Source organism: Trichechus manatus, unplaced genomic scaffold (genome assembly GCF_000243295.1).
Source record: "Trichechus manatus latirostris isolate Lorelei unplaced genomic scaffold, TriManLat1.0 scaffold00028, whole genome shotgun sequence".
Lineage (NCBI taxonomy): Eukaryota > Metazoa > Chordata > Mammalia > Sirenia > Trichechidae > Trichechus > Trichechus manatus.
Genome location: NW_004443964.1, coordinates 1,760,418 through 1,773,313, shown reverse-complemented (window position 1 = coordinate 1,773,313; position 12,896 = coordinate 1,760,418). Strand labels below are relative to the sequence as shown.

Here is a 12,896-nt window from a genome sequence, read left to right as displayed (position 1 = left end):
GGCGACAGTCGGCGGCCCGCGCGGCGGCGGCTAGCAACCAGCGGGCACCACCCACAGCGTCCACCACGCGGTCCGCCCCCTACCCGCACCGCGTCGCGTCCGGATTGGCCCTGCGGCCTCCCGCTCCGGCCGTCCCGGGAGCTTATTGGGCTGCTCAGCTGTCCTTCAGGAGGTTCAGGGGAGGGAGGAGCAGCAGAGAGCGGGGGCTTGCGGCGGCGGCGGGCTGCCGATTGGACACGGAGGGAAGGGGCGGGCACCCTGGGGGCGGGGCAAGGCTGCTGGCGCTTGCTGCCGATTGGACACAGCTGAAGGGTCAGAGGGGCGGGCAAGGCGGTGGGCGCATACTGCCGACTGGACACAGCTGAAGGGGTCGTGGTCAGGGGGCGGGGCCGACGGGACGGGGAGGAGAAAAGGAGGAGGGAGCGTCGCCCGCGCTGCTCTTCCGCGGAGGCCGGTCTGGACTCAGGATCCCCCTGCGGGCCTTGCGCCACTCTCCGGAGGGCGGGTGTCCCGGGGGCCGCCTGTCTGGCAGCCTGATGCCCCGGGGCTGGCGTGCCCTGGGGCTGCCGCTCTCTGGAGTCTCGCGTGTCGGGGGGCTGGCGTGTCCGGGAGCCGCGCGTCCCGGAGTCTCGCGTGTCCGGGAGCCGCGTGTCTTGGAGTCTCACGTGTCCCGAGGCCGGCACTTGCAGGGCAGCCTGGAGTGGGGCTATTGCGCGGGAAGCACGGGCCTCGAAGGCCGGACCCAGCAGCTCTTAGCAGTGGGAGCCCTCCCTACGCCCCGCCCCCCAGTCCTGGGACACTGTCCCCAAGTCCAAGGCCCGCTCCGTCCTCAGGTTCCAACACTTTGCACTGGTGTTTCTCGCTTGTCTATTCTTTTTCTAACCATGATTTTTTTTCCCCTCAAAAGTTTTGAGCCCCCACCTCACCTGCACCACGGTCTCCTCTTGGGGTTGTTCCCACTTAGAACCCCACTGTTGGTCATCTGCAAAACTCCTCTTTCATGTCCAGCAGGCAAGTCCCCAGGGAGACACTGCACCTGCCTTCCCATACCCGTGGGTGAAACAGGTCCTCCAGGCGCCGCCCATGTCTGGAGTTCCACCGCTGTCCCTTTCCCAGAAAGCCCTTCATCTTTCTGCTCTCTTGAGAGCAGCTGAAATGCCACCTCCTCCATGAAACCTTCCTGGTCTCTCCAAGAGAAAGTTATCTCTACTCTCAAAACAATATAGCATGTTGTCCCTCCTCTTTTTAAAAAAAAAAAAAATTTACATGCAGTAAAATTCACACTTTTTGGTGTGCAGTTTTGACAGATGCATAGTTGTGTAACCACTACAGTTAAGATGTAGAACATTCTCCCACCCCAAAGAAATCCCTCGCTTGGCCTTTGTAGTCAAACCCTCCCTCACCCTCAGCCCGACCCCCCCCCCCATCTGTTCCTCATCACTGTATTTTTTGCCTTTTCCAAAAGATGTACAAATGAAGCGGCACACTACGTGGCTGCGATGGTTAAGATTGTGTGTCAACTTGGCTGGGCCATGATTCTCCGTGTTTTAATGTAATCACTCCCATGATTGACTATACTGTGAGTAGCCAATCAGATGAAAGGGAGTCTCCTTGGGGGTGTGGCCCGCATCTGTATATAAGCAGATGTTCTAGCTGTTTGCTCTTGCTGGATCCTGCGGCTGCTTCCTGTCATCTCATCTCCCGTTCTTGGGACTTGAGCTGTCAGCTTATCTGCTGCACCTGGGATTTGCACATCTGCACAGCCTGAGTGGGAGCCCTGCTCTCCAACCTTCCAATCTTGGGCTTGGCAGCTTCTGCAGCTGTGTGACTTGGGAGAGGCCTCTACTCTGATCCACGGACTTGGGATGTTCTAGCCTCTACAATCCCGTGAGCTGTTTCCTTGATATAATTCTCTCTCTATATATATTTATACCCTTTGCTGGTTTTGCTTCTCTAGAGAACCCAGCTAAGACAGCAGCCTTTAAGTCCAGCTTCTTCCACTTGGCATTTTGAGTCCTCCATGTGGTTCTCTCCTGGCTTCACAGTATCCCACAGTATCAACGCACCACTTTGTCTCCATCAGTGGAAGAGCGTGGGGGTTCCCACTTGGGGCAATTATTAACAAAGTTGCTATAAACATTCTCTTGTAAGCTTTTGTGTATCAGTTTTCATTTTTCTGGGGTAAACACCTAGGAATGAATTTAAAAAAGTGGGAAGAGAGGAGAAAATGGTTCTAGCCCTGTGTAAACACAGTTTATTTAGGAAGTGCAGATCCCAGAGGCCTCCCAGGGCATTTCTGAGACAGGCTGGACATGTCCTTCAAGGCCCATCCCCGCGACTCAGGAAAGCCATCATGGCCGAGTGAGCGGAGATGGCTCCAACAGGGAATGACACATCTAACAGCCACAGGCCAGACTTCTCAGGCCCCATGCACAGAACCCGCTTCCCAGCACCTCACCCCACCCCACCTGACAAGAGCAAGCAGGTGGGGCTCTGAGGCTGCTCATGGCCTTGCTGGGGGAAAAAGGGACCTCAGCTCAAAACCACCACGCAAAGGAAGAACACAGTAACTGCTTCCAAATCCACACCAGAAACAGGTTTCTCCTCGGGCAAGGCTGCAGGGCCCCCCACCCCAGTAACAACAGAGGGTTAACAGCGGTCAGCTTTCCAAGGACTGCCACCCGTCCCCCACCACTGCAAGACTTCGCACCCAAGCAGCCAACGAAGGATAAGGAGATGGGGAGAGGAGGCAGCCCTGGGGCCTTGTCTCATTCCACATCACCTGGAACTGAGCTGCTAAGCCCTCCTGGCCTCCTCCCGGCCCCTCCCCACATGGAGACGCTGGCTCCTGGCCCAGCCCACCAGCGAGAAATGGGGTGGGGCCTTGACGACTTGAAGAAGTGGCCCCAGGACATCGCCCACCCTCAGCCTGCGCTGCCACAGCACCCTCTCGTGTCCCCGCCCCCCTGCCCCATGCAGCGGCTGCTGGCACCACCCCTCTCTGGTGCTCTGGTCGGAGAAGGTACCAAGGACACACGACGTGCAGACGAGACTGGCAGTGTCTCTCGGTGGGGCCGGGGGACGGTGTGACACCAGCATCAGCTCCCACCACCTGCCTTCAGAGGGCACAGCTCTGTACCTGGCACCCCTGGGAGTCCTGGGGCCTGCGCCTCAGCCCCCAGCAGGAAGAGGGACAGCCCCTGACTCAGCATCACGGAGTGCCACCGTGGAGCCATCAGGATGTACAGCACCCCCCGCAGGAAGCCAGGCTGCCTGTCTAGCTCTGGGTGGTTTGCAGCATGACAAGGGCACCATCTGGGGTTTTATTGGGGACGTTCCCCTCTGGTTCTGCTCAGGATGGTGCTCGCTCTGCGGGAGGCGCTGGGTGGGCAAAGGGTGGGCCATCACCAAAGGGGACTGCTCCTCAGTGTGCACAGGCTGGCCCGGGACAGGAGACCCCAGGGGTGGGCGGTCAGGGCAGACAGCCGTCAGACGTTCAAGAACGCAAAGGCCGACAGCTCTGAGGCCAGAGGCGCTTGGGCTGCTGCCCTCGGGGACAATGTCCGGGGCGCCTTGGGAGCGAAGCGGGGCAGGAGGGGCTCCTTGGCTGAAGCCCTGGCCCTCACCGGGCGGGGGCAGACCAGTAGCTCCATCCCTGCGAATAAGGAGTTGCTGCCACCAGCCACTGGCACCCACAGGCAGCCTGCGGGGCCCGGGTCAAGCTCTGGACCCCCCTCTGGGATGCCAGACCTGGTTCCCAGCCCCTGGGAAACTGCCAGGCCTGTCTCAGTGTCCCTAGCACTCTCCCAGGTGGGACGTGTGTCCCCGGGGGCTGGGGTGGGTGCAGGGCTGGGCTGTAGCCCCCCTGGAGGAGCAGTGCCCTCAGGTAGGAGCAGGGACGGACTCAGAGGCCGCAGGGACGGCTGGCCACCCGAAAAAGGCGAGGCGTCCGTCAGCAGGTCGGGAGGGCAAGTTCGGGCGTTCTCAGGCATGGTGGGGCCAGGCTCAGCCAGAAGCCTCTGAGGAGGGGGCTGGTGCAGGCAGGAGGCTTCAAAGTGCCTCAGGATCTGAAACGTGGGAGGAGAGGGGAGGCAAGGGCTGAGAGTCCCTGTGCTCCTCCAGGAACCTCAGAGGACAAGGCCCCACCCCCGAGTGCCTCCCCATGTGCCATGGCACAGAGCAGGCCCAGTTCTGGGGGCACCCGTTCTGGCTGCCCTCCCCCCGCAGAAACCCAAGCCATGCTGCGTCCACCGCGTGCATCCTCCCTTCCACCCTGTCACGCCACCAAGAGCGTCTCCTGACACCTTGGCTCTGACCACGTGACATCCCTGTGGAGGGCACGCAGAGGGCTGCCCACCCCCTGGGTGCTCACCTTGGTGGCCTTGCTGGTCACAGGCCCAGGGCTGCCCCCACTGAGCTCCTGAAGCTGCGGCCGGGCCAGGAGGAGCAAGTGCTCCTGGGACAGCAGGTCGGCGGTGCCCAGGGCAGACAGGGCGCACAGGGCTCTCTGCGGGAGCACGGTGGCGGGGGGGGGGGGCTCGCACCACACGCACCTTCCCCACCCCACTTCCCCGCCCGGCCTGCGCAATGTGGAGGGAGGGACTAGGACTACCGGGCTTCCAACGCTGCCGTGCTGGGCAGCACAGTCCCTCCTGGGGAGGACAGCCCATCAGCCCTCCCCTTGCTTCTCACTGTGGGACCAAGCACAGGGACTCCCGGGTGGCCCGCTGCAGAGCCCTCACTGCGCTTCTCCCACCCTGACCCCCAGCCCAGAGCCCGGGGGGTTAACGAGTCAGAGCGGAAGCACTGCCCCTTCCCTCCCCCCCCACACCCTTGCACGTGCACACGTGTGCGAGTATACACGCCTGCACTCACACACACACACACACACGAGCACTCAGACTCACGTGTGCGAGTATACACACCTGCACTCGCACACACACACAAGCACTCAGACTCACGTGTGCGAGTATACACACTTGCACTCACGCACATACACGCACACACAAGCGGGCAGACTCACGCGTACACACACCCACGCACACACCCCACTCCTGCCCTGCCCGCCAGGCCTCACCAGCTGCTCGCGCTCTCGGGCCCCGTCCAGGTGGCGGGTCAGCAGCTCCAGCACGGCTTCGCAGTTGAGCCGCCCACACCTGCAGAGAGGGACAGCTGGGCCAGGGGCCGACCCAAGGTGACCGCGGCCAGACCAGGGCTTCAGTGGGGGCACGTGGGCCTGTGGGCGTCCCCCACCCGCCGGGGCGGGCGGCGGGCACTCACTCCTTGAGGAAGTGCTGGATCTCCTCTCGGCTCAGGAAGGCGCGTGACCCCTGTGTCACGGCCTTCACCAGGCTCGCCTCCTGCTGGCAGTCACTCAGGGCCACAGCCTCGACCCTGTCGGACAGACGAGCAACCAGGTCAGGGGAGGGGATAAGGGAGGAATTGGCCCGCTAGACTGCAGACCCCTCTCTCCTCCCCACACTGGAGTGAAATCCTAGGAAAAGACCAGGGATTGGGGGGCCCGGGGGGGACCCAGGGAGGGGGGAAACTTGAGAGGGAGGAAGAGGGAGTTGGAGTCCAGGAAGGGGAAAAAAGGGAGGGGGATCTAGAAAAGGGGGATCCAGGAAGCACAAAAGAGGAAAGGAGAGATGATGGCAGCCTTCCGGCCACACATTTAGCAGCTGAGCGGACTTCAACAGATCCCCTGCCCTATGAGGGAAACACTGCTGCAGAGAGAGTGGGTCCTGGCAGGGCTGGACTGAGAAGGTAGGGGGCTGTCCCCTGACACCTGGCCGCGCCCCTCACCTCTCTGCCAGGTCGCCAGGCTCCCGGCTGGCCCCTGAGCGGCCGTCGCTGACACAGCCACTGCCAGAGTCCGAGGCCCTGCTCTGGCCACTGTTCTCCTGGGAAGACCCCCGGGAGCTGGGGCTGCTGTCCAGCTCCTCCCAGCCACCCCCGGGCTGCCCCGGCTGGTGTCTCACAGCTGGAAGAGGCAGAGGCAGGTCGGTCCCAAGGGCCTCACGCTGCTCCCTCGGCTCACGGGCCTCCGGAGAGACCTGCAGATGGCCTGGGAGGGGCAGTGTCCTGAGCTGGGACGGGGCGGCCACATTGGTCCTGGCCCCGGAACATGCCGGGAGGGAGAGACCAGGGTGGAACGCTCGTACCAAGCCTGGGTTCTGACGGAGGGAGGTCTCCGCAGCATGGCTGACTTGGGACACAGCCTGGGCCCTGCGTGGGGCAGGGGGCAAAGGGGCTGCCCCCAGCACAGCAGCTCTCCACCTCGTCACATCTCTACCTTCTCTCTCTGAGCTGGGGAAGCAAAGGAGGAGAGCTGGGACCCCGGTTCCCAAGGACACACCTGTTTCTCCCAGACATGAGTTCCTGGAGGCTAACCCTGCCTGGACACGGTGCCCCAGCCGCTCTGGACACATTGTGGACAGCCACACAGATGCCCGGCTCCCAGGACAATCCCCTCAAGCTGAGCTGCCCAAGCTCCTACTCAGAATGGGTGCAGGCAGTGGGCAAACAGCTCCCCTGAGGCCGCAGCTCAATTGTCTGTCACCCCCTACAATCTGATGCCCCTCTGTGAATTCTGCTCTCATCTCCCTCCCACCCTGGGCTGTGCCTTCCTGTCTGCAGGACACTGTGGTTGCCCCGTGGCTGTGACGCCCCTCCAGCCCCCAGTGCTGCAGGCCCCCTAGCCTTGCTCCTCGGGCAGTAGGAAGGGAGAGCTGGACCCCAACAAGGTGCCTGCCGTGGTACCTCGGGGGCCCGGGCCAGCCCCAGGGAGCAGCCTTCCAGGAAGGGAGTAGCCATAGCTGGCTGATAGCGTCACAGCGGGCTGGTAGGTGTCACCTCCCGGGGCGGACTTCTGGGCACCAGGCTGCTCATGCCCGGGACGCATGGCGTTCGCCACCACCTCAGCAGCCTTCTGGACACTAGAGAGGAAGGCCCCGCCCGCAGAGCCTGTGCCGGGGAGGGGAAGGGAGGGAAGGGGATGGCGACGGCCTCCCACCCTTGTTCTCCAGGAACAGGCACCACGCTGCAGCCACAGAGCACTTCTGTCCCCACCCTGCCCTCCTCACAGCCCAACGAAGATCAAAGCCAGGTGGACAGAGGGCACGAGGGAGGTCAGCACGCCAGGGCAGCAGAGGCCAGCTGGCTGCCCCCTGCCCTTCATGCCACGCCCTTGGGGGCAGGTGGACCAGCCTGGAGCACCAGCTCCTGTCCCCGGGAGTCAGCCCCAGAACTCACCTGTGTGGCCCCTCTCTTGGCTGTAGCCAAAGCCCCGAAGAGTGCCGTGGGGCCGGGGCTGGGAGCCCATGCCTGGGGGAGGAGACCCTGGGTCAACACCGCAGCACGCGTGCCAGGGACATGGAGCCCAGGACGGCAGGGAGGGGTGTGTCACGTACCAGTGGGAGGTAGCGGCCTAGGGGCCCGGGGGGCAGGCAGCGGTGACACGGCGTCCGAGAAAAGGGCGCTGCCCAAGTCCTAAATGGGAGCAAGAGGGCTCAGGCTGCCTGCCCTGTCCCACCCAGGCCCCGGCCAGCCCCAGAACCACCTGTACCTCCTCTGGGCCACCCAGGCTGGCAATGAGGCTCTGGGTCAGGGGCGAGGGATGGGCGGCGGTCCCGGGCCAGGCAGAGCCAGGTCGGGGTGTGGAGAACGGAGACAGTCTGTGTGCTGGGCAGGGGAACGCCGTCCCTGGGGGAGGGGACTCACCTGGGCAGCCACTCGCACCTTCTGGTACAAGCTGTTCCCGTGAAGAGGGTCGGGGGGCCCAGCAAAGACTGCAGACAGAGGAGAGGTGGTGCTGAGCCAGGCACCAGGCACCCTGGGCACCGGGAGGGCGCGCTCTGGAAGCCCACCCCCAGAGAAGTGGAGTGCACTACCCCATCGAGGTCCCCACCCAGCAGTCTGGGCTCCAAGGCTGCTGCGCTCAGAAGGGGCACTCTCAGCCGGGATGATGACCCCTCCCCCGCCCAGCGGCGCCCCCCCCCCCCCCCCACCCCGCACCTGTGACCTCCTGGATGAAGGCCGAGTTGCGCTGCAGGATGCGCAGGAAGGAGAGGGAGCCATGGCCACACAGGTAGAGCAGAATCTTCAGCACCTGGGGTCAGAACAACTACGTGGGCCGGGCGGCCATCAGCAGCCACCTCCACACCCCCCACTCCCCAACCCCGGCAGCTGGCCCGCCTCTCCTCCCGGCCACACCTTGAGCTTCACGTGGCCGGAGCTGCTCTGCAGGCGTCTCAGGAGGTACTCCAGGAGGCACTGGCTGCTCCCCAGGGACTCATGGGAGATGTCTGGGTGCACGGTTAGGGAAAGAGGGCAGGCTCTCCAGCCGCGTCGGCCTGCTCAGCATGCACTCCCTCGAGGGCCCATGTTCCGTCACCGGAGCACCACGTTTGGACCTGCCCGCGCCTGACTACAGGTGCAGGCGCCCGCGGAGTCCACCTTGGGGCAGCAGAACCCCAGTAACCTCCGGGCCACTCGGGGCCCTGCCGCCCACTCCCCGCACCGGGACACCGAGGAAGGATACTAGCAATCTCTTCAAACAAGTAGCCAGGACATGGGACGTCGTCATCCGACGTGCCTTTCAGGAGGACTGGGAGCTGGAGGGAACAAGAGCCCCTGCTGTGAGGAGCCACCTACTGGGTGAGCCTACGACCACTGGAGGTGATGAAACTCCAAAACAGCTGAGACGGGCTGTCCCGGCGCTCGGAGCTTTCCCCGGCTTCCAGCGATCTCATTGTTGGCACACCCATCGGGGAGGGGACCAGGGGCACCCACTGCCCCACCGGCCAGGGAGCCTGCAGGAGAATCCAGGCAAACTGGCAGTGGTTCTCCAGGCTGGTCAAAATTGGCGCCACCCAGGGACCCCCCCGCTACAGCCGTGCAGCACAATTCAAGGTGCCTTTAAAGCAATGTCTATAGCCAAGCAGAATACACAAATGTGGCTGTGAACCTCCTTCCTGCAGGGATACAGCATACAGCACGATCCGTAAAGAACTTGAAGCAGCAACGTTACAGAACCGTGGGGGCTCACCGACCCAATCGCTCTACTTCCACAAAGCTACCCCGCAGCTGATGTATGCTGTGTTTCTACGTTTGTGCGTCAGCTCAAGCAAATTCGTTTACGTCACACGCTCATCTATCGGCACCGGTACTAGTTGCCACTGAGTCGACCCGACTCATAATAAAGCCGCGTATCAAAGTAGACTTGTGCTCCACAGTGTTTACAATTACTGTGACCTTCGTGAAGCACACAGCCAGGTCTTTTTTCAGAGATCTATTAGCACCCACTCAAAACCCACTGTCGTCGAGTTAATTCTGACTCCTAGCGACCCTACAGAACAGAGTAAAACTACCTCACAGAGTTTCCAAGGCTGGAATCTTTATGGAAACAGACTGCCACATCTTTTTCTCTCAGAGCGGCTGGTGGGTTCAAACCGCCAAACTTCTGGTTAGGAACAGAATGGTTTAACCACTGCGTCACCAGGGCTCCTCCATTAGTAGAGCAGTGCACTGTTTACAGGAATGGGACTTCACCTCTTACTATCCAGCACGTGGCTCATAGGAGCCCAAACACAGGAGAGTTTGGGGATGTTTAGAGTGGTATGTGGCTCCTGTGGGTGCTGAGCTCAGCACGTGGTATCATGTCAGCACAGGACAACGTGTCTGCAAGATGCTAAGTGGCGCACAGCAGGACAGGGGCCGGTACACACAAGGCTCACATGCCCGCCACACCTGGATGGAGTCTGGGGGGTCTGCACCGTGGGGGTTCAGTGCCCACCACGTTTCTTTCTCCTTATGTTTTAAGTTGGGAAAGAAAATAGAAGTTCGAGTCCTACAGTTCCGACCTTCCCGACTAAGATTATTCAGAAGGAGATGGCCTCAACCCCAGGAAAACTGACCTTGGGGTCAGAATGACACGCCTACATTGTACAAAAGGGTGTCCCAGCCTTCAGGAGAGACGCAAGTCTTGGCAGGAGGCAGAACACCAAGGGCAGGACAGGGGCTGGGAGGGCGACCGGAGGGGACCGAGGCTGGGGGACCGGGAGGCTGGACACCGAGGCTGGGGGACCGGGAGGCTGGACACCAGGGCAGGGAGGAGGGGACAGAAGGGACCGAGGCTGAGAGGCTGGACGCCGGCATAGGGAGTGAGGCCGAAGCCACGGAGGGCCTCCGAGGGGCCTGTCCGGGGCGCAGCGGCTCTAGGCCCAGAGAGCACAGGGAGGGCTGGCGGAGCCGAGAGGCGGCGGGACGCGGCGACCCCGGGGCGGGCGGGCCGTGAGGGGAGAAGGTAGAGCAGGGGCTGTGCGTGGCGGCGGGCCGGGGCTATGGCTGATGCCGGAGTGGCGGCGGGTAGGACCCCCCCGGGCTGCGGACGCTCACTCACCCGGTGGAGAAAGCTCAGGCGATCCCGCAGCGGCGGCGCTGCCGCCATGATGTTGGCCTCCTCCCGGCCGGGCCGCTTCCGCCAGGCTCAGACTCGCCCAATTACCGCGCGAGGCTGGCCCCGTTGGCCAATCGCGCGCGCTGGGGCGGGCACTGAGGCTGGCTTCGGTAAACAAATTGGACGTGAACCAAAGTCCAAAGTCCCAGAGCAGAGACAGACAAAGACAGAAGCCAATTGCAAAACTCTGAGAGACCGGGCGTGACTCTGGAAGCGCTTGTGGAGGGAAATCTGCCAATTAGAGAGCTCGGTGAAGGTCAGGGCGGAAGCGCTCGCCTTTGAGGCCGCTGGCGCCGGAAGAGGACGGACCCAAGATGGCGGCGCCCGCGGGGGCCGGGACAAGGAGTTCATGTCAGCGAACGGAGCGGTGTGGAGTCGCGTGCGGGGCCGCCTCCGCGCCTTCCCCGAACGCCTGGCGTCCTGCGGGGCCGAGGTGAGGAGCTGTCGGACGAGGCAGCGTCTTTGGAGCAGGAAGGGCCGCGCGGAGTGGAGGGCGGCGGGGCGGTGGCCGGGAGGTACGCGGGGGGTGGCGGGGCGGGTCTGAGGCCGGGAGGGCCGCCGCGACCCACGCCCGTCCCCTCTGCAGGCCGCGGCGTACGGCAAGTGCGTGCAGGCCTCCACTGCCCCAGGCGGACACCTGAGGAAGGATCTCTGCGCCCGGGAGTTCGAGGCCCTGCGGAGCTGCTTCGCTGCCGCGGTAGGTGGACGCTGGGAGGCCCGAGAGCGCAGGAGGGGGCCCGAGCCGATCGTCTGCCAGCTGCCCGGCCACCCGCCTCCCTACGGGTTTCCACCCGGGGTTGCAGTCCTGCTTAGTGGAAAGGGCGCAGGTCCCAGCTCAGAAGCTGGGCCTGCCTTCTCTTTCACTCATTCAGCGTTTTAGTGCTTGCTGGTGCTTTAGATGTCAGGACAGCAAAAGAATCAGCCAAGAAGCCCACAAAACCTCTGCCTTCATGGAGTTTACGTATTTATAAGGGGATGACACCAACCCGGGAATTCATCGTAGAATGATGATGACTGAGGCGGTGGGAGGGGGGGCTTTACAAACATCCTGGTGCTTTGGGACTCACACAGCCAAGCCACCTGCCACGCCCTGTTCCTCGTGTGCCGTTTGGTCAAGGAAGACCCTTGCCATGGGAGTTTTCTTGCCTTGGAGCCAGATCTAACCTGAAAACCTGTTCTGACAAAGTATCTTCTTTTTCAGGCCAAGAACACCATAAAGGGAGGCTGCTAGCAGGGACCAACCCACCCAGGCTGCTGGGCTGCACCCATTTGCGGCCCACCAGTGCAAAGCCAGGCCTTGCCACCGGCGCCGCAAGGCAGACTTCTGACACTGGGGCTGAAACGGGCATGGAGAGCTTGGCTCCCGAATGGGGTGGTGTCTCCGCAGTGAGAGCTGCAGGCACAGAAGGAGAGATTTCCCAGCATTCCGTCCACAGGGTGTGGGATAGAATAAAACATACTTGAAGAAGGACAACTGGTGCCAGAGTCTGTTTTATAAAAGTGCTGCCGTGAGGCTTGAACAAAGCACTGACCATGAAAATGGCTGCAAGTCTGAGTCGACGTCACCTAACAGCAGCAGCAAGCCGTGAGAGAAAAACAAGTCCACGCGGTAGGGAATGCTAATGCTACCTTCCTGGACCCAGATAAAGGTGGGGTCACACTTTAGACCAACAGTTGGCTAACGGGGGCCCCCAGCCCCCCTTTCGCTGCCTCCACTTGGTGTCAAAAACCCCCAGTTCATCACTGACATCTCTCCTGCCCACTCCAGTTCCCCATTTTTCATTCCACGTGCTAAAAATAAGATAAAAAATGCAGAATGCCTCCCGACCCCACACTTAAACTGTCTAACGCCTGCCAGCCATCAGGGTCCTGAAGATCCTGGGCACCACCTGCTGGGCACGCTGGGGACTGCTTTGAGTGGGCGCCCCCTCTCCCACATGGAGGCCGGTCACCCTGTCTCCTGCAGCAGCCTGCTCCACACACCAGAGCGCCACTCGCTGGGCCCAGGGAGGAGTCGAGGTAGCCTAGTGGGGGTCTGCTGCAGGCGCTCTGCCACTGCAACCCAGCAAGCCCAGGTGTATTCCCGGCCCTCACCTGGCTCGTTTCTAAATTCTATTCCGTAATCGGTCCCGTTTCCCCAGGTGTGGAGGCCCTCACGCCCCCGATGCATGTGAGGCTCCCAGGGCAGCCTCGGGCAGAAGCGGCCTTGTTTCAGGTCCCTCACGCCCTTGGATCTACCCCACTGGCAGCGGCCTGCCTTGGTGCTGTGTGCCTATCCCAGGGCTGTGCCTGTCTCTCTGTGGACATGTGAGAAGACACCGTGCACCGGGCAGGCAGCACTGCTCCAACCTCTTCAAGAGGAGGGGGCTGTTACCACCCCACAGAGGAGAGTCCAGAAAAGGAAAAGAAAACTGGGTCAAGCTAGGACAGCGGGAAA

General features: G+C 62.3%; 2 protein-coding genes across 2 annotated transcripts; one reads left to right on the top strand and one right to left on the bottom strand.

Moving 5' to 3' along the window:
* Positions 1-1,867: 1,867 nt before the first annotated feature.
* On the bottom strand, positions 1,868-8,309 carry TEPSIN (TEPSIN adaptor related protein complex 4 accessory protein). Its single transcript, XM_023729126.1, has 11 exons — positions 8,215-8,309; positions 8,017-8,110; positions 7,723-7,790; positions 7,413-7,491; positions 7,255-7,326; positions 6,763-6,966; positions 5,806-5,983; positions 5,281-5,394; positions 5,078-5,156; positions 4,373-4,507; positions 1,868-4,067 (listed from the first exon to the last, which is right to left on the bottom strand). Exons 5-11 carry the CDS (start codon positions 7,322-7,324, stop codon positions 3,489-3,491), a joined length of 1,359 nt encoding a protein of 452 aa, XP_023584894.1. The 5' UTR covers positions 7,325-7,326; positions 7,413-7,491; positions 7,723-7,790; positions 8,017-8,110; positions 8,215-8,309; the 3' UTR covers positions 1,868-3,488.
* Positions 8,310-10,770: 2,461 nt separating this feature from the next.
* Positions 10,771-11,981, top strand: NDUFAF8 (NADH:ubiquinone oxidoreductase complex assembly factor 8). Its single transcript, XM_004374094.2, has 3 exons — positions 10,771-10,892; positions 11,046-11,156; positions 11,661-11,981. Exons 1-3 carry the CDS (start codon positions 10,809-10,811, stop codon positions 11,688-11,690), a joined length of 225 nt encoding a protein of 74 aa, XP_004374151.1. The 5' UTR covers positions 10,771-10,808; the 3' UTR covers positions 11,691-11,981.
* The last annotated feature ends 915 nt before the right edge of the window (positions 11,982-12,896 follow it).

Excerpts from the sequence above, each read along its gene's own strand:
- TEPSIN (XM_023729126.1), bottom strand. The coding sequence starts at position 7,324 with ATGGGCTCCCAGCCCCGGCCCCACGGCACTCTTCGGGGCTTTGGCTAC. Across the intron at positions 6,967-7,254 it reads CCAAGAGAGGGGCCACACAG|GCTCTGCGGGCGGGGCCTTC; the intron begins GTGAGTTCTGGG and ends TCCCCGGCACAG. Across the intron at positions 5,157-5,280 it reads ATCCAGCACTTCCTCAAGGA|GTGTGGGCGGCTCAACTGCG; the intron begins GTGAGTGCCCGC and ends CCCTCTCTGCAG.
- NDUFAF8 (XM_004374094.2), top strand. The coding sequence starts at position 10,809 with ATGTCAGCGAACGGAGCGGTGTGGAGTCGCGTGCGGGGCCGCCTCCGC. Across the intron at positions 10,893-11,045 it reads TGGCGTCCTGCGGGGCCGAG|GCCGCGGCGTACGGCAAGTG; the intron begins GTGAGGAGCTGT and ends TCCCCTCTGCAG. Across the intron at positions 11,157-11,660 it reads GGAGCTGCTTCGCTGCCGCG|GCCAAGAACACCATAAAGGG; the intron begins GTAGGTGGACGC and ends CTTCTTTTTCAG.